General features: G+C 37.6%; 1 protein-coding gene across 1 annotated transcript in view; it reads right to left on the bottom strand.

Moving 5' to 3' along the window:
* The window catches only part of SREBP (Sterol regulatory element binding protein), a 127,336-nt gene that overhangs the window by 17,817 nt on the left and 90,550 nt on the right, over nucleotides 1–18,969 (bottom strand). The window contains exons 12-13 of the mRNA XM_090372392.1: nucleotides 14,421–14,675; nucleotides 7,003–7,168 (exon numbers count right to left, since the gene is read on the bottom strand). Coding sequence (XP_090228518.1) covers nucleotides 7,003–7,168; nucleotides 14,421–14,675 — 421 coding nt within the window. The remainder of the gene's footprint in view (nucleotides 1–7,002; nucleotides 7,169–14,420; nucleotides 14,676–18,969) is intronic.

The raw sequence follows: 18,969 nt of genomic DNA, 5'->3' as shown, positions 1-18,969 counted from the left end.
TTGGTCTCTCTCTTTTTTTTATTTTGAGCGGTAGGTGTGAAGACAGCAGGAGTTGCAAAATAATAGGTACACTAATGACGACGTATAATGCCGGTTCTTGTCGCTTATTTACGACTTGCAAAATATCTGTTTATACCTATTCTAGTTATTACTTCAATTTTATGATTTCTGTTTTTTTTTTTTTTTTTTTTTAATTTGGAGTCTTGAAGTGTCCTGGTTAATCCAATCCCGGTAAACAAGAGTCTGCTGTACTTTATTACTGCCATATTTAATGTTGGTAATGTCTTACTGTGTGTTTAATTTATCAATTAAACTTTATTGTATGTTATGTATTTACAAGAAAATCGTGTTATATATGGGGTCAGCAGGTGTTCGCTTATATTTGTGGTTTCAGCCATCCACGGTAGGTCTTGGAACGTATCCCCTGCGGATATGGGAGTCTTACTGTAGTTAAGTTTGTCACCAATTTGTAAACAGATACACTGTGCTGCTACTTAATTAGTGCAGTACTTTATTACTGCCATATTTAATGTTGGTAATGTCTTACTGTGTGTTTAATTTATCAATTAAACTTTATTGTATGTTATGTATTTACAAGAAAATCGTGTTATATATGGGGTCAGCAGGTGTTCGCTTATATTTGTGGTTTCAGCCATCCACGGTAGGTCTTGGAACGTATCCCCTGCGGATATGGGAGTCTTACTGTAGTTAAGTTTGTCACCAATTTGTAAACAGATACACTGTGCTGCTACTTAATTAGGTACACTTACCTAGTAGCATATTGAGCCTCCTTTAGCCTTCAAAACCGCGTGAATTCGTCTAGGCATGGATTGAACAAGATGCTGAAAACATTGGAGTACCATGCAGACATGAGTGTGTCACGCAGTTCCTTGATATTCAAAGGAGGTGTAGGCCTACAGCAAACAGCCCTTTACAGCTTATCCCAAAGATGTTCAATAGGATTGAGATCCGTGGACTGAGCGGGCCACTGCAGCAAAGAAAAGTCATTGTCACGTTCCTGCAACCATTCCATAGTGATTCAGGCTTTGTGCACCGTCGCATTATCCTGCTGGAAGTAACCATCTGACTGAGGATCAACTGTCAACATGAATGGATGCACTTGGTCAGCAACAATATTTAGGTACAATGTGGCATTCGGACGTGAATCTATGGGTATCAATGGACCCAACGTGTGCCAAGAAAACTTTCCCCACACCATAACACTGCCCCCACCACCTTGCACAGTAGTCGTCAGACATGATGGGTGCATGGATTCACGTTGTTTCGCCAAATTCTGAGCCTTCCATCAACACGATGCACCAGGAACTTTGACCCGTCAGCCCAAGCAACTGTTTTCCAATCCTCGATAGTCTAGTGCTGGCTTTGCTGTGCCCACAGGAGGCATGCTCTCTTGTTCTTCATTGATAACAAAGGTACACGATGTGGCCATCGTTGTTCTAGCCCATTCGTGACAAAGTGCGACTAGTGGTCCATTGCAATATTTTGTTCGGTGCACCAAGGTTATATTCTGACGTGATGTGTGACATTGTGGCCCATCTGTTTGTTTGCACAATTCTAGCCATTCTCCTGTGACATCTCTCATTAACAAGCGATTTTCTTCCACAGGAGTGCCATTGAGAGGATGTTTTCTGTTCGTTGCATCATTCTCAATACACCCTTGAAACTGTGGTGCGTGAAAAGTTCAGAAGAATTGCAGTTTCAAAGATGCTTTGTCCAGCACGTCTTGCACCTACTACCATGCCACATTTGAAGTTCGTTAGATCACTCCTTTTCCCCATTCTTTCTACATTTTGTATGCTTAACGGATACTAGAAAGGTTGTTCTGCTGCATTATTATCCACAACTGTGGTCATGTGACTTGCAACGTTGTGGGACAAACCATTTGTGTGCACAGCAGAGGTGTACCTAATAAAGTGGCAGCACAGTGTATATGAATATATTGAATCAAAGTAGAGATTCTGGGAGGAAAAACTTTAGGAATTACAAAGATGAAATTTTAGGTATCCTGACACCTGCTCAAAGGGTTGCTTATATTCAGCTGTCTGATAGTACAACATGCAGCTTCAGTGAATTACATGGATGAGTTTTGATGGCTACTTTATGAGTTCTTTTTAAAGCATGTATAAAAAAATGGGAAAAAATACCTCTATTGTAATTATATTATTTCTTTAAATTACAGAATAGTTTAGGGCTAAAGCCTCAGGTTACGTAGGGAGTTAACTAGTATACAAGTTAGTGCAATTGCATCATTTCTGTACATAGCCAACTACTTTAGTAGTTATAAATTGGCATCATTAAGTATATCTCATATTGTGAATACCTTCACAGTGGATACATATTCTCAGCGGATACCATCACCCATACGCCACCATTTCAGAGTTTATTAACTTATACTTCTCAACTGGGTTGTTATCCATTGCAATACCAGGGTACCTGCCCACCCGCTGATGAGGAGCCAAAACAGTGCCGTATGGGTGATGGTATCCGCTGAGAATAAGTAACAATAGTCTTCTTCTATAGTGAAGTGTTACTTATTAGAGGTAGTGAAATAACATGGTAACTCATTGTGAAGGTATTCACAATATGAGATATACTTAATGATGTCAATTTATAACTACTAAATTGGCATCATTTATAACTACTAAATTGGCATGTAGCCATCTACTAAAGTAGATGGCTACATACAGAAATGATGCAATTGCACTAGCTTGTATGCATTATTTCTTTAATATATTTTTTGAATCAAATGCAAATTATCTCTATCTGGAAGGGACAACTAAACAGTTAAGATCAGTGAACTAAGCAGATTTGTAGAGTGTTAATTCTTTCACCGTCAATGAGGGAAAATATTTTTTCAATTTTTGTCCCCAAAATGAATATGATTTTTTTTTTTGTACCTTTAATTGCTCCTTTTATTGCCTTCTAAATGTACCAGTTCAATTGAATACTCTTGAACTGCAAACTGGTTTTCATTACTTTCATCACAAGTGATATAGTTCATGTAAATTATTCCATATAATAACAGTACAACAACACTAAAATTATCTTAATTTTTTCTCAAAGGTGGAAAAACTGTATAACGGAGTAAATTTTATAAATAAATTTATTTTTATTTATTTTTTTTTCATGAAAACCCCAAACATGAGAGGTATTAGAACCTATAGTACTTAGTACTGTGCTTGGGCTAGAGGTTGATAAGACGAAAGAAGATATTTGTTGACATTAGACTTGAACTTCTATAGACTGTAATTTTCAGGAAATACGTATGAAGGAAGGTTGTTGCAGAAAACGGCAGTTGAATGAATAAACAAGGAAGATGAAAAGTTGGTTCTGTGAGTTTGAAGTTGGACAGTATATGGATGTTGGCTGGTGGCAGCACATGATCGGACTGTTTTGAAAGAGAGTGGGAATTATAGAAGGCAATTCAGAAGAACAGTGCCCATGGAAGTATCTGTAGAAAAGGCATGCAGCAGAAACAGTACGTCTATGAGACTGAGAGTGGAGAGATTCTGTTAGAGAGGAGTCATTAATTAACCTAACTGCCCTCTTCTGAATGGAATCTAGAAGTCTGAGAGAGGTTTTGGGGGCACCGCCCCAGATGTGGGAACAATATTCCATGCTAGGGCGGATCTGCGATTTGTACAGAGTGAATAGTTCTTTCGAAGAAAAGTAATGCCGAGAGCGAAAGAGAAAACCAAGTTTTTTAGATGCAGAGGAAGCAATATTTGTAATGTGCTTGTGCCAAGAGAGATTAGCAGTCAGGGTAATTCCCAAAAGAGATATATCATTTTGCCTAGAAATCGGAGTGTCACCAAAGATAAGCATAGGAGCAGAAGAATCCTTTTTGCGAGATATAAGACAAGACAAAAGATTTTAGAAGGATTAAAATCAACTAAGTTGTCTTTGCCCCACTGTAAAATTACCTGGAGATCGGCATTTAAGGAAATGGTAGAGGATATTCGAGAAGTTGAAGCTGATTGAGCAGGGCAAGGTTTCTCAAAATGGAAAGTGGAATGCAATGTGCTATCATCGGCAAAACTATGGATATGATTTCCAGTCAATGAAAGTCATTTAATATACAAGAAGAAAAGAGTGGGGGAAAGAACTGAACCTTGGGGGACACCAGCATTAGTGGAGAAGTTAGAAGACAGAGAGCCATCAACCATCACCCTCAGTGAGCGATCAGAGAGAAAACTGGATAACCAATTACTAAAAACAGTTGGCAAACCATAAGATGGAAGCTTGTTTAGAAGACCTTTATGCCAAACACGATCAAAAGCCTTTCAGATGTCAAGAGCAACTGCTTGTGTTTCACCGAACTTTTCCATTGAATTTGTCCATAACTGGGTAACATAAGCCAGAATATCACCAGTGGATCAGCACTGATGGAATCCATACTGGCGATCATTGATCAGACAGAAGGTTTCTAGGTAGTTTAAGAGTTGGCAGTTAATTGATTTCTCCATTACTTTAGAAAGAGTAGAAGTAATTGCAATGGGACGATAATTGGATGGGAGAGATTTGTGATCCTTTTTAGAAACTGGCTGGATATGAGCAAATTTCCAAGCAGAAGGAAAAACACTGGAATAAGAAAGTGAAAAAAGGTGGCAAACAGGAGTAAGTTCAGGAGCACAGGTTCTGAGAAAAAGTAGAGAAATACTAGCCGACTGGGCCAGCTGGGTGGGTAAAGTGCCTGCCTGGCAACCCAAAGGTTGCGGGTTCGAATCCCGCCTCGGGCTTGAATCAGTGCACTGCAAAAAAAAAATCTTGGGAGGTGCATTATGGCCACAGAAGCCGATGCGTCAACAACTAACAAAGAAAAAAAAATAAAAGAGAAATACCATCAGGACCTGGAGTTTTCTTAGCATCAAGATTCGTCAAAATTCTTCTGACATCCTTTTGATGGAAGACCACAGGAGGCAATGAATGGAGCATGTTGGGAATGGTGGGAGGTGTTTTACCAAGATCATTAATATATGAGTTGGAAGAAAAATGGGATGCTAGCAGGTCAGCTTTATCCTTGGCTGAAGAGAAAATAGAACCATCTGGTTTTGACAGAGGTGGGAGCAGAGATGAGCAAAAGTTGGCGAGAGACCAGAATGCTCATCTACCATTAGGGCAAGAAGCAAGTTTTCTTCTCTTAGCCTGTTTAAAATCTAGTTTGGACTGATTAATAACTGCTTTACAATTGTTGCGAGCCTTGGTGTAGGCAGAAAATGAAACTGAAGAATTGGAAACAAGCAAATTACGATATGCAATGTTCTTCTCTTGAACAGCCTTAGCACATTTATTGGAAAACCAAGGTTTAGATAAAGGATGAGATTTTAAACTGAAGTGTGAAATAAAGGATTCCATTCCTACAAGAATAATTTCACTGAAATGATCTGAGCAAACGTTGACATCAGAAGTTTTGAAACAGTAATCTGACCAAGTAAAAGAAGAAAAGAAATCTCACAGGTCATCTCATTTTGCATTCTTGTAATGCCAAACAACACAAGGTTAGAAAGCCATGAGATAAAGGTTCTACTGGAGAAGAGACAATCACGAATTTGTGATCTGAGGTGCCTAAGTGACCACTCACTTCGACCATGTACTTAAAAGGGTTGTTAGTGAGAAAAAGGTCAAGCGTGTTGGCTGTATGGTTAGGATTGTCCAGTATTCTTGTAGATAAATGAACAATCTGTGCAAGATTATTAGCAATTGCAAAAGCCTCAGCATCTCGATCAGCTGGGTTGGTGTGACTAGAAAATGGAAGGCAGCTGGAATCGTGAACATTAAAATCGCCAAGGAAAATTACCTCACTGTTAGGAAAGTTGGACTGGAGAAAGTCAAGTTGCAAAGAGAGGAAGTCAAAGAGCTCCAAGTAATTAGTGGAGTTGGGAGAACAGTAGAGACAACAGATGAATTTGACACAATTAAGTAGAGAGATTTAAAGCCAGAGAAGATCGAAAAGAGGAGATTCCAAATTACCAAATCTCTGACAGGGAATATCAGAATGGACATATGCATAAGTACCACCTTTGAGGTGAAAGGAATCATACAGCGAATAATTTGGGCAACTGAAATGAGCAGTATTTGAATCAACCGATAACTGAGATTCTGTCAGAAAAAGTACATGGGGTTTGGCAGATTGCAGGTGGAAATGGACATCGTTGAGATTAGAACTGAGACCACATATATTTGTGAAGTGAACTAGGAAGTGTTTGGGAGGTTTAGATCTTTTTGCAGATAAGCTTATTCTATTAGTTTGACAATTCATAGTGTATTCAATAGTAAGAAAATGTGGGGGGGGGGGGGGGTACATGCTGTATGAAGTAATGAAATTTTTGGATATGGCATACACACATGGTAAGAATATACCCAGATCCTTGACATAACGTGGCCTCGACAGTGCTCCCCCCCCCACATACACACTACTTGGACTCCCTCCAGTCACTATATGGCAGAGTAGAGGTAGCAAGATTATATACTAGCTGATCCGGAAGCCTCCTAAAGAGTTACCAATAGGTTCGGCCTGGTGTACTATATAGCGACTGGCCTATGAGCACCATTTTAGAGCTGTACCCTCAAAATGTAAGGAAGATTGGATCTCGCCATGATGTTCATCATAACCTCAAAATTCATCAGTCATACTGCATGATGGAAGAGATGAGGAAGAGTTGACGGGAACTTAGCTCTGGAGACTAAACTTCAAGCCTCCAATAAGCAAAGTGGTGGTATTGCACCGGTTGATGAGAGTCATCTGCCACCTAGTATTGTCTAATAACACAGAGGAGCAGCATTCCTTCATGTGGTGTGGGTGCCACATGGAGGAATACATGGAAAGTAACACTGTTTTAGTTTTGAAATTAACAAATTCTAAATCTAACACTGCATAAAATACTTTCAGCTCTTCTCATTTTATAGAAGCATATATTTAGTAAAGGACTAGGTATACACACAGGCTTCACCAGAACTGGTACATAACATCAAATACAATACCTGAACTAAAGGAGGTGACATCTGATGGAGTGCAAAATTCATGCTATCTCTTAGTAGACTTCCTGCTTTGTCACACAACTGAAGACACTCTTTTGCAGTTGCTGACTGACTTAAATACATACATCGAGATCTATAAGCAGCCATCACTGCTAATGGTAAAGGATTCCTGTAAAAAGCAAGTATTGCTTGCCATTAAAAAAAAATTTTCAACAATGGTTTCTATAATCTTCGTATCACAAAATAGAACACAAGAGATCACAGATATATTTTATTAATATGCCCATAAATAATTCATAACACCTTCAAGATTGAATATACATATTCATTCTGAAAAATGAATATGTATATTCAATTTCTGTACATATTCATTGAATATGTATATTCAATGAATATGTACATTCTGGACCTACACAAATTTTAATATTGCCATTTGAGTATAATATACAAACCTGACTCTAGCTAACAAAACAAAATAACATAACTGTGACTTACTAGAACTGAAGTAAATTCTAGAAACTGTTTAAATTTGTGAAAACCTTTATTACGAATGTGAGGTGTAAATTTATTCTTGAATAAATTTACACCTCAAAAACTTAGAAATTGAGAAAATTCAAATTTTAAACTTTAATATAAAGTTACAAAAAGAGAAGAAAAGCAACAAAATAATGCCAAATATTTATTATATGCTAAAATGCTCAAAACCAGTATCCCAATATTTGGCAAGTCTCCAAATGCATTAGTATACCTGCTAACTTTAAGAAATCAAAATTTGAAAGAGATTTAGAGAGATCTATATTTAGCCATTCTGGCTAAATATAGATCTCTTGGATAGTGCTGGAATGGTATTCCAGCACTATCCAAATGGCATTCCTAAGCTTTTCATCTAAATTAATTACTAATCAATGCAACTGTTTTATTTAGATACACCTTCAAAACAGAATTCAAATACAAGTAAATTATCAAGTATTTGAGAAATGGGTTCAAACAATTAATTAGCAAACATTTTCTTAAACAATGGCACAAAATCTGTTTTATTTCTATGCCAAAATGTCATGGAATATTATTAATAAACAGCCCATAAACCATCTTTTCCATTTTTATTATCAAATTGTATTCACGTTCATAAAAAACGAAATGTAAGATTTTCTGTGAAGGCATAAATTTACAAAGTATTTTTCAGGTATTTTAATTTCTACAGCTAAAAACAAAACAGATTTACAGTATTTGTAGCTGAAAGTATACAGGGTGTTTCAGTTAAACGTTTCAGAACTTCTAAGAGGGGTAGGGTACATCCTGACAACTCGAAATCATATAGCAATGTGGGGTCGGAAATGCTTTCCTGAAGCGGTGTTGTACACAGAAGCACCATAAAGAAAAGAGACCGTAAGTGAGAAATCGTTTTAATAATACATGAAAAGAAGCAAAAGGTACATGGATTAAAGTAAGTGTTCGAAGTTTCTTCCACGGGCTACAATGCACGCCTCACATCTCCGACGCATGGACATCCGAACATTCTGGAATACTCCAGGCGAATTTCTTCGGCAGCTACTGCGATTCTTGCAACCAGCTCCTCAGCATTGTCAACAGGGGTGTCATAAACTAGCGATTTCATATGACCCCAGAAATAAAAATCAAGACATGACAGGTCGGGTGACCGAGCAGGCCAACGCACGGGACCACCACGTCCGATCCACTGTTGACCAAATGTGACATCCAGGTAGTTACGAACATCTCCGCTATAATGGGCAGGGGCTCCATCGTGTTGGAACCACATTGTCTGTTGCGTCGATGCAGAAATCTGTTCATCTCTCAAAAGTTGTGGCAATACTTGCTGCAGAAAGATCAAGTAGATAGGTCCGGTTAGACGACACGGTAACAGGTAAGGTCCAATGAGGTGATCTCCCATAATACCGGCCCATACATTGACCGAAAATCGAATCTGTGCTGCACGACGTCGTATTGCATGCGGGTTCTCGACCGCCCAGATATGGTCGTTATGCGTGTTGAAAATTCCTTCCCTTGTGAAGGATGCCTCATCGGAAAACAACACTTCAGCAGGAAAAAGAGGATTTGTAGCACATTTTCCAAGGTACCACTGTGCGAAAGCAATACGAGGTGCATAATCCTCCGGTTGCTGTGTCTGGACACGCTGCACGTGAAACGGATGCATGTCTTGTTCTCGGAGAATCCTCCAGACGCTGCAATGGGAAACCCCGACTGCGTTTGCTAGACTTCGTGTACTCGTTCTTGGATTCCCCTGTACATGCTGCAGCACATTCTGTTCGACGGCTGGAGTCCGTGCTGTTCTTACCCTGTCCCTGTCAGCTCTTTCAAATGAACCTCTCTCAGCTAACCTCTGGTGCAGTCTTGCAAAGAAATTATGACTGGGAATACGCCTCGTCGGATATCGTTCCGCGTACAAACGCTGTGCGGCTGGCCCACTACAATTTGCAGCCCCGTACGCCAAATGCATATCGGCTAAATCTGCGTTCATGTAATCATCCATCCTACTAACTTGGCGTTCTTGTTCAAGAAATTCGAAATTCGCCTGGAGTATTCCAGAATGTTCGGATGTCCATGCGTCGGAGATGTGAGGCGTGCATTGTAGCCCGTGGAAGAAACTTCGAACACTTACTTTAATCCATGTACCTTTTGCTTCTTTTCATGTATTATTAAAACGATTTCTCACTTACGGTCTCTTTTCTTTATGGTGCTTCTGTGTACAACACCGCTTCAGGAAAGCATTTCCGACCCCACATTGCTATATGATTTCGAGTTGTCAGGATGTACCCTACCCCTCTTAGAAGTTCTGAAACGTTTAACTGAAACACCCTGTATAGAACTATATATCGTATTTCAAGGCATGTATTACCATCTTCCACATCACATTATCCAAAGGTTTCTGCCATATTCACCAGTTTCTAACCTTAGAATGATTATTTAAAATATACAGAATTTAAAAAAATAATAATAATAAACACTTTACTGATTTGTGCAGTTTTATTTTATATAAACCGCATCATACACTGTATCAGGTAAATTGTGCACATCGTTATTTAATGCAACAACTGTATTTTATAGCTTTTTGCTTGTGTGTGTGTGTGCTGCTGAACCCCTAATAGCTGACAAAAAAAGAGAACCATTTCTCTCCCAAGAAGGGTCTCAGTTATACAAGCTCTTCGACTGGATTTACAGATGACAGAAGGCCTACATTTAACATAACATTTGAGTCTCTTGGGTTTTCACTTGAAATCACAAGCAGCATCATCTATTATTTTCATCAATTTTTGATGAAAATAATAGATGATGAAAATTTTTTAGTGTCAAATCTACAATGCAGATGAGACTGGTTTATTTTGGCATTCACATTCAGAAAACACCCAAGACCATAGGAATGAAAAGTCAATTCCTGCAAGAAAAATAAGTAAGGTGAGGATCTTTGCAGCACTTTGTGCAAACGCTGATGCTTGTTATTTGGTTTTTAGGAGCATTAGCAACTAAGGCCATACTGCTCTGAGATATGCGGTGGTCATTCCCTGACCTTTCCGCATCCTCCGTATTTGGTGGTGACGGGCTCAAATCCCGGTCTAATCAAGAAGCGTGTGCTACGCACTGCTGCTCCTTCCCACCTGGCTACGGAGGCACCTCAAACACTGATGGTTCACATCGATTAATTCCAATTATTGTTGGAGTGTCGCATCACCCAAGAGTCCTGAAAGATTGTATGAGCCAACTACCAGTCATATTATAATTATAAAAAAAAGTATGGTTTATGTCAGACATTTTTCGTGAACATTTTTCGTGAACATTTTTCTCCAGAAGTAAAAAGATATCAAATTGAGGACAAGGTCAAACCATCACAAAACATAAAAGCTCTTTTACTATTAGAAAACATTCCTGCTCAATCCATTGGAAAGATGTTTTGGGCACCCAAGATGGGAATTATAGATGTTATACGACATCCATCATCCAGCCCTTGAATCAGGGGATAATTCTTGCAAAGAAAAGAATCTACAGGAAAAGGTTTTTGGAAGAAGTGATGGTTGAAGATAAAACAGATGAAAGTGAAGACACAAGAGGGTAATTTACATTACAAAATCTGAGGAATTACACCTGAAATCTGCAATTTTCAGCTTTGCAGCAGCTTGGACAGCAATAAAGAGCCAAACACTTGAAAATGGCTGGGAAAAATTTTTAAATAACATGGATGTCAATTTACAATTCGAAAGTTGTGAAGTCAGTGACTCACAGGACAATTAAGAATTGCTGGTGAAAAAGAAGATACTATCTTACAGTGGTTAGAGGAAGACAAGGGTGATCCTGGATATCAAATGATGACAGAGAGGAAGATATCTGAAGTTATGGCTCACGATAAAACAGACGAAGAAAGCAATGTTGATGTGGAAGAAGGGCCACCAATTTGCAAAATCAAGCTGTCTGAATTAAGATCTCATCTTGATGACTTGATCAACCTTTATTGACTCATCAGCTGATGAGTCAATAAAGGAATAGTACAGATGAAATTCTGCTGTACTACTCTCACTTCTGAGCTTTCAAAGAGATTATTATTCGTAAGCACCAAACTTCCAAAGCACAGCTGAAACTGCATGCTTTCTTCAAGTCAATTAGCCAACCAAAACCTGTGTCACATCAACCTAGCACCTCATCAGCAAATGATGTTCAGATTTTTTTTCTTGATAGTTGTTGTTGTTGTTGTTATGGGAGTTTCTGGCGCAAGGGCTACTTTGGCCATATTGCGCCTACCAAAGGTAGTGAAGCTGTATGTGATGACTGCTCTGGGAGCAGTTAAAATTTATCATACATTTGAATTCGTTTCAGGTACAAAAAGAATTCGGAGAGGTTTGCATTATTACCTATTATGCGGCTGAGTGACAACGGTTCTTGTAAATTTGACAAGGAGCTGAAAATACACTGTCGGACATTATTAAACAAGCTACATTCAATGAGTATATGCTTTACAGTCAGTGGTTTCAAGCAGTGCGTACACTGCGGAGGATCGTTTCCTGTGAGCAAAGAAAGATGAGTGAGGTGAGTATGGCCTATTCGGCTTCTGGCTAGAATTACTTCTTCTTTTCTATTTTTACGCAGGCTGGAATTCCATAATTGTGGTTCAGGTTTCAGCTGAAACAGCTTGTTCTGTGTTTGATTTCTCCACATAAGTGCCCACTGCTCCATACATTTTTTTTGGATATTGCATCTACAATCAGTATACGGGACAAGGTCATTTGTTGAATTTATGCTGGAGGGATGTTTTGCAGCATTATCTGCGCATTCATTTCCTTTAATACCGCTGTGACCTGGAATCCAAGAGAAGACAACAGTTTGCTGATGTTCGTGAAGACGTATCAGCGCATGTCTTAAGATTTTTAGCAAAGGATTGTGAGGTGTCGTGTTTTTGAGAACTGAGAGAGCACTTTTGGAATCCGTATATATGATGCTTTTATTGATTGACAGGAGTGAAATATGTTCCAAGGCAAGCTTGATGGCATGAAGTTCAGCAGTATAACTGCTGCATTCTGCAGGAAGTGTAATTGAAATAGTTCTGTTAGGGAAGACAGCAGCTGCACCCACTTTATTACCAGACTTAGAGCCATCAGTATAGATCTTAGTAAAGAGGGAATAATTCTGTGTATGGACAAGATGTAGCTGTTGGATGTTGATATCTGATATAGCACCTTTTCCCCACTGCTCAAAGTAATCATCACAAGAAGGCGTGAAGGTAATCCACGGAGGGTCTGGATCTCTTAACTCACTGAGAATATTATGAAGTTGAATATTCCAGCATTCTGTTAGATTTTGGAATCTGATACCAGTAGGCCGAATTGTTCTTGGTTTGTTTGCATAGTGGATTATGTACTGAGGATCATGTAGTAGTGGCCAAATAGGATGTGTGGGGTGACTTTTAATTTTAACAGAGTATGTCATCAATAACATCTTTCTTCTGATATTCAGTGGAGGTTCGTGGGCCTCAACATACAGACTTTGAACTGGCGATGTTCTGTATGCACCTAGAGCAATCCTAAGAGCAGTGTGTTGGATGGGAGCAAGACGAGCTAAGGTACTCTCTCTAGCAGAGCTATAAACAGGTGCTCCATAATCCAGCCGAGATCTAATTATGGATCTGTATAGACGGAGCAAAGTGTAACGGTCTGCACCCCATGATGTACTGGAGATTACCCTGAGTATGTTCATTTTCTTGATGCAAGTAGTTCGTAGGTTTTTGATGTGGTCTTGGAAATTTAGCTTCTTATCGAAAATTAGTCCTAGGAGACGAATATTGTTCATGATTGGAATAGGATGACTGTCCAAGAGTAGCTCAGGATCTGGATGGATTTTGCGCTTGTTGCAGAAGTGGATAGCTGTAGACTTTTGCTTTGATAGCTTGTATCCATTTTGGGTCATCCACAGTTCAATATTATTTATTGATATTTGTAGGTGCCTCTCGATATAATTCATATTCTGGGAATGACAGGATAAGGTAAGGTCATCAGCGTAGAGATATGAGTCGACAGTGTTTGGAATTCTGTTTGTGATATTGTTGATTCGCATTGCAAATAAAGTGGCACTGAGTACAGAGCCTTGTGGGATTCCTTCTTCTTGTATGTATGTTTGTGACAGAGCCTGATGGTATCGGACTTGGAAAGACCTGTGGCGAAGGAAGTTTTCGATAAAAGATGGTAAATGGCCTCTCATATCAATAGTATAGAGATCCTTTAGGATTCCATAACGCCATGTGGTATCGAAAGCTTTTTCTATGTCAAGACAAACCATGACCAGATGTTGATTTCTAATAAACGCATTTCTTATGTTTGATTCCGCCTTTACCATAAGATCTAAAGATGATCTATTCCTCCGAAAGCCAAATTGATTGCTGCTGAATGCAGCGGCTTTTTCTGGAGATTTTCTTGATAGAGAAATAAGTAAATTATTATTATTTATTATTATTTTATAATGCATGATACATTACTTAAATAAATGGTATTAGCATTAGCAATGCTAATGCTAATATCATTTATTTAACAGACTTTTGGTTTCATACAGATGCTATATTATGGACATTCGCCGATATTAGACACCCCCCCCCCTACAGTTAGCCTGTAAATCGAGAATATACTTAATGTAGTGTCGGGATAATGAAAAGAATTATTAAGTGCAGCATTTTAAACTATTCTTGCCATTTTTTTCCCAAGATTATGGAATGTTGAATATAGTACAACATGCCTGCTTACGTAACTTTTCTATTACACCTGATAGATTTACGATGGTTAAGAAAAGTAGTATGGATATGGAAGTTTTCATTAAATTGACACAAACATAAACTAAAAATAATTAAAATTGCATTAATGCACAATAAACTTAAAAATGTAGGATTATTAAGTAAATGAAGTTGCACTTACTGAACAGAGGATAATTCTCTTGGAAAAGAATTTACAGTACTGTAGAGTGCCTCTGCTTTTTCATCATCTCCTAAGAGCCAATGCGCTGCTATTGTCAAGACAGAGGTCCACCAGTGTGCAACATGATCTTCACTGTGAACTTTTATAGTGCTTGAGCCAATTGCAACAGCTAATGTTCTGGGACTTCCTGCAGCACGACAGGCGTCTGTTAGCAATTCTATGCAATGCAGAACATTTGTGCCTGGTGGCTGTCCTCTAAAAGAATTCAATTTTGCCTTAGTTATATGTGACAGGTCAATATGATTTATAACAATCAATAAATGTAACGATATTATTATTTTTTACTTAAGAACACGTTTTACTGCATAAACTCTTGTATGCATTTAATGGAGTAACTTGCAATGTTACCCTATGTTAAATTTCAATTAAAATCAAATGTTACCACACTTCCCCAAGTCTTTGTCAGCAGTTACTTACAAAGGGCTACTTTACATGCAAGATAAATACAGCATCATAATTTCATTAATTATTCCAAGTAATTAATTGCAATAACAAGGTTTTTTTAGCATCAATTATAAGTTAATTCTTTATTACAATAAGTCCCACATTAATTAAGTGAGATTAGGATGCTAATTTAAAGATAATGCTATACTTATTCAGCATGTAAATACCAATTAGACCTTTGTAAATATCAATTAGTAAATAATGAAGGGTCTTTGACAGAAGTCTCTGGCAAACAACATTCAAGTTTAATTTAAATTAGAAAAACAATTTATGTGTTGAAGCATCTGGAATTTTCAGTAATTTTATACTTACAAAAAATCATGCCCTTCAATAGGGAAAATTATAATTGGTCTGTGATCTTCATGAATGTCCATAAAGAATTTCAAAAATACCTTTTAAATAACTTTTTAACTGTATACCATGTGAAAGATAATGAAAATAATTACAGAATTAAATGTTTATTGCATAAAATACACAATGAAGAAACTATTTGTTACAGATATATTTGAACAAAGTCGTTTGAACAGTGTTGGCTTTCTTTTTTTCTTCAATCAATTTCTGATAGCAGATGACAATCTTCTCTAGGCTCTGGCAAAATAAATATTGTAGAGAACCCTGAACAAAAGGTTTGAGGTTCTCTGCAATACAAAATATTTCATCTAGTTCTTTTACCTATATGACCTTTGTGGTAACATTTTCATCTGGCTCATTTAAAATTTAAAAAAATTTTTTTTTTTTGCATTTAAAAATTGGAATTCTTAAATGCAAGTCTGAACATGACTTTATTAGAGGGAGACAAACAAGTAACATGTCCGCTTCCAATGGTCGATGGAACACACTGAAGTGAGCAAATGCTTGTTTATTGCCCGTCTGATGAGCAGTAAGCTTAGCGCACGATTCAAATCTTTTTCATCATATATAAAAAAGATCCCGTTAACTGGAAATATGAATTGTGTAAAGTGAAAAGTGGTATAATTTTTCCAAATAGCAGTAATTGAAAAACGCATTAATCAAACTAGCGTTATGCAAGGCCTGGCTGTGTTTCAACACAATAGCTAAATTCAAATCGAAATTTGTACATTCTACCTGTGTTTGATTTCAATCAAGAAATTCTTTCTGATCTTGCTTAAAATGGAGTACTTAGTACTAAAGTTTGGTCTTATGTTCAACCTAAAGGCAAATACCATTATTCATGATTGCTAATATCTTTTTAAATTGTATAACACATCCAGAATAGCTGAATTACCTACACATTTAAAAATCTGCCAGGACAGCTGTTTTTTTGGCTAACTTATCTCTTTTGATCAAGTGACAGAAGAATAGAGATCACCCACCAGCTGATGAGAAACCAGTAGGCTTCGAAACTCTAAAAGTCTCTCTTCATATGTTGTTATATATTTCTATTTACTTCTTACAGGGGTTACCACCTACAAATTCAATTAGACCTGGAGATTCCATTGCAACTCCCCTCACTGGGAGAGGAAAGAAATTAAGGCCTTTAGTCTATACACTATTTATTTTACTGTATTTTTTTTCGCTCCTTGTTATTAGTTCCTCTTCTTAACAATTGTATTGAAGAATTATCATCTAAAACCAAAGTGCAGGCCTGACATAGCTGAGTGGTCAATGCAGGTAGAACATACATTTGAGTAGAACATGGTTTGAACCCCCATGGCTGTCAAATATGTTAATGACTATTCATTATCAAACTGACTGATCATAAACACCTGACTTATGTGCGCCTCCGTAGCCAGGTGGGAAGGAGCAGCAGTGCGTAGCACACGCTTCTTGATTAGACCGGGGTTCGAGCCCGTCACCACCAAATACGGAGGATGCGGAAAGGTTAAGGAATGACTACCGCATATCCTGGAGCAATATGGCCTTAGTTGCTAATGCTCCTAAAAACCAAACAACAACAACAACAACTGACTTATGTGGTCATGCCACAGTATAAATGTAATTCTCTCACTTATAGTATTATCCTGCTTTTAATGCTCTCACTTATAGCATTATCCTGCTTTTAATGCTCTTTTCTTCTGGTCTCTTGGTCCTATTCATATGGTTGATGTTTTTAGTGTGCTTTTATTAACCTCTGAAAAGTATTTAGTGTTCTAAACTTAATTCTGTTATTCTATAGTATTTAATAGAAAGTTATTCCTTACCTCTTTACAAATTTTTAAGAAATTTTGATAGTTTTGCAGATTTACTTTCACAATATTATTAGGCCTAATTTATGATTCACTGCATGTCACATGTACTGTTTAATCACTCTCTCAACTAAGATTAACTCATATTTAAATGATATTAGGCAAATTTTGTTTACGAAATTAACCTGATAAATATACAAGACAAATTTTAGTTAATCACTTGCATGGTATCTGTTTTCCTAGTATTATCTTTATTTCTTTGGATATCATCATTCTCATCTGTGACTCTATTCAAGATGAATATATATCAAGATGCTGCCAGATGAATATATATCTGTTAGCATCTGTATGTTGTAGTTAATAGTCATATTTCTGCTAATCACAAGCTATCTGGAAGAGCTCATAACTGTTAGAAGTCTGGAGACTGCCTTTCCATCTCTAAATGTTCCACTTATTCTGCAAATTTTTGTTCATTTAATACTGATATTACTTTGAATGTCAGTTCTAACAGAGGTGTAGTCTGTCACTTAGCCGAAGGTGCTTCTTCAATGAACTAAATTCTCTCAGAGAGCACTGTGATGTTGTCAGTACTTCCTCCAGCAAAGCTTTGAAAAATGTCAAAAATATCATATCTTAAAAATCTCTACATAGCTGTAACTGTTTATTATTCAACCTTCTCAAATGGCAAATTGCTATAATTAATCTCATGAGAACTATGAACTGGTTACTACAAAAAAGTATAAACTATTTCGAATGCACAGAAAGGATTCTAATCACCAACTTTTGCCTAACCCAGAATTTATTTACAGTTCTATCATTTCACCTTGTGTATTTGTCTGTTGTTCTGACAATGTTTTACTGCAGTTCAGCACAGATTCTGTAAAAACTATGTATATCAACATTTCTTCAACTTTCTACCTGATCATATTTGTGCATACCAGAATCCTGATTTTCACATCTGCCACAAGTGCTATTTACTTCTTCCTCTACTGTTGACCCTCTGAAAAGTCTCTCATCCAGTTCCAATTTCTAATCAATCATTCACTAATCTTTTTAAACTGCATCTTTCATTTCAGCTAAATAGACCAGAGTACCACTGCAAAATTATTTTTCCCAAGACTCCCAACAAACAGCATCTCAAGACCAGGCACCTGCAGGGAGATCTGATTGAGGCATTTAAAGCCTTGAATTGATTAAGCTGAATGCTAATAGTATTCTTCCACTTGCTGAGACTGCACACATGAAGGGAAACAGATCACCCATCCATACCGTCCAAGAACTTGTCCAAAGGACAAATTCTTGGACGGTATGGAATGGGTAAACTGTCCCCCCCCCTTTTTTTTTTCTGGCTGATACTATATAATTTTCCTTGGTGATTTTAATGTTCACAACTCCAGCTGGCTTCCATTTTCTAGTCACACCGACCCAGCTGGTCGAGATGCTGAGGCTTTTGCAATTACTAATGACCTTGTACAGATTGTTCATTTACCTACAAGAATACCGGACAATCCTAATCATACAGCCAACACGCTTGATCTTTTTCTCACAAACAACCCTTCTAAGTACATGGTTGAAGTAAGAGGTCCTTTAGGCAATTCAGATCACAACTTGGTGATTGTCTCTTCTCCAATGGAGCCTTTATCGCATGGCTATTCCCAACCTCGTGTTGTTTGGCATTACAAGAATGCAAAATGGGATGACCTGCGAGATTTCTTTTCTTCTTTTCCTTGGTCGGATTACTGTTTCAAAACTTCTGATGTCAACATTTGCTCAGATCGTGTCAGGGAAATTATTCTTGCATGAATGGAATCCTTTATCCCACACTCTACTTTAAAATCTCGTCCTTTATCTAAACCTTGGTTTTCCAATAAATGTGCTAAGGCTGTTCAAGAGAAGAA

This window comes from Mastigoproctus giganteus, chromosome 1 (assembly GCF_048544385.1).
Source record: "Mastigoproctus giganteus isolate SK-2022 chromosome 1, ASM4854438v1, whole genome shotgun sequence".
Classification (NCBI taxonomy): domain Eukaryota; kingdom Metazoa; phylum Arthropoda; class Arachnida; order Uropygi; family Thelyphonidae; genus Mastigoproctus; species Mastigoproctus giganteus.
This window is presented reverse-complemented; position numbering and strand designations above follow the sequence as displayed.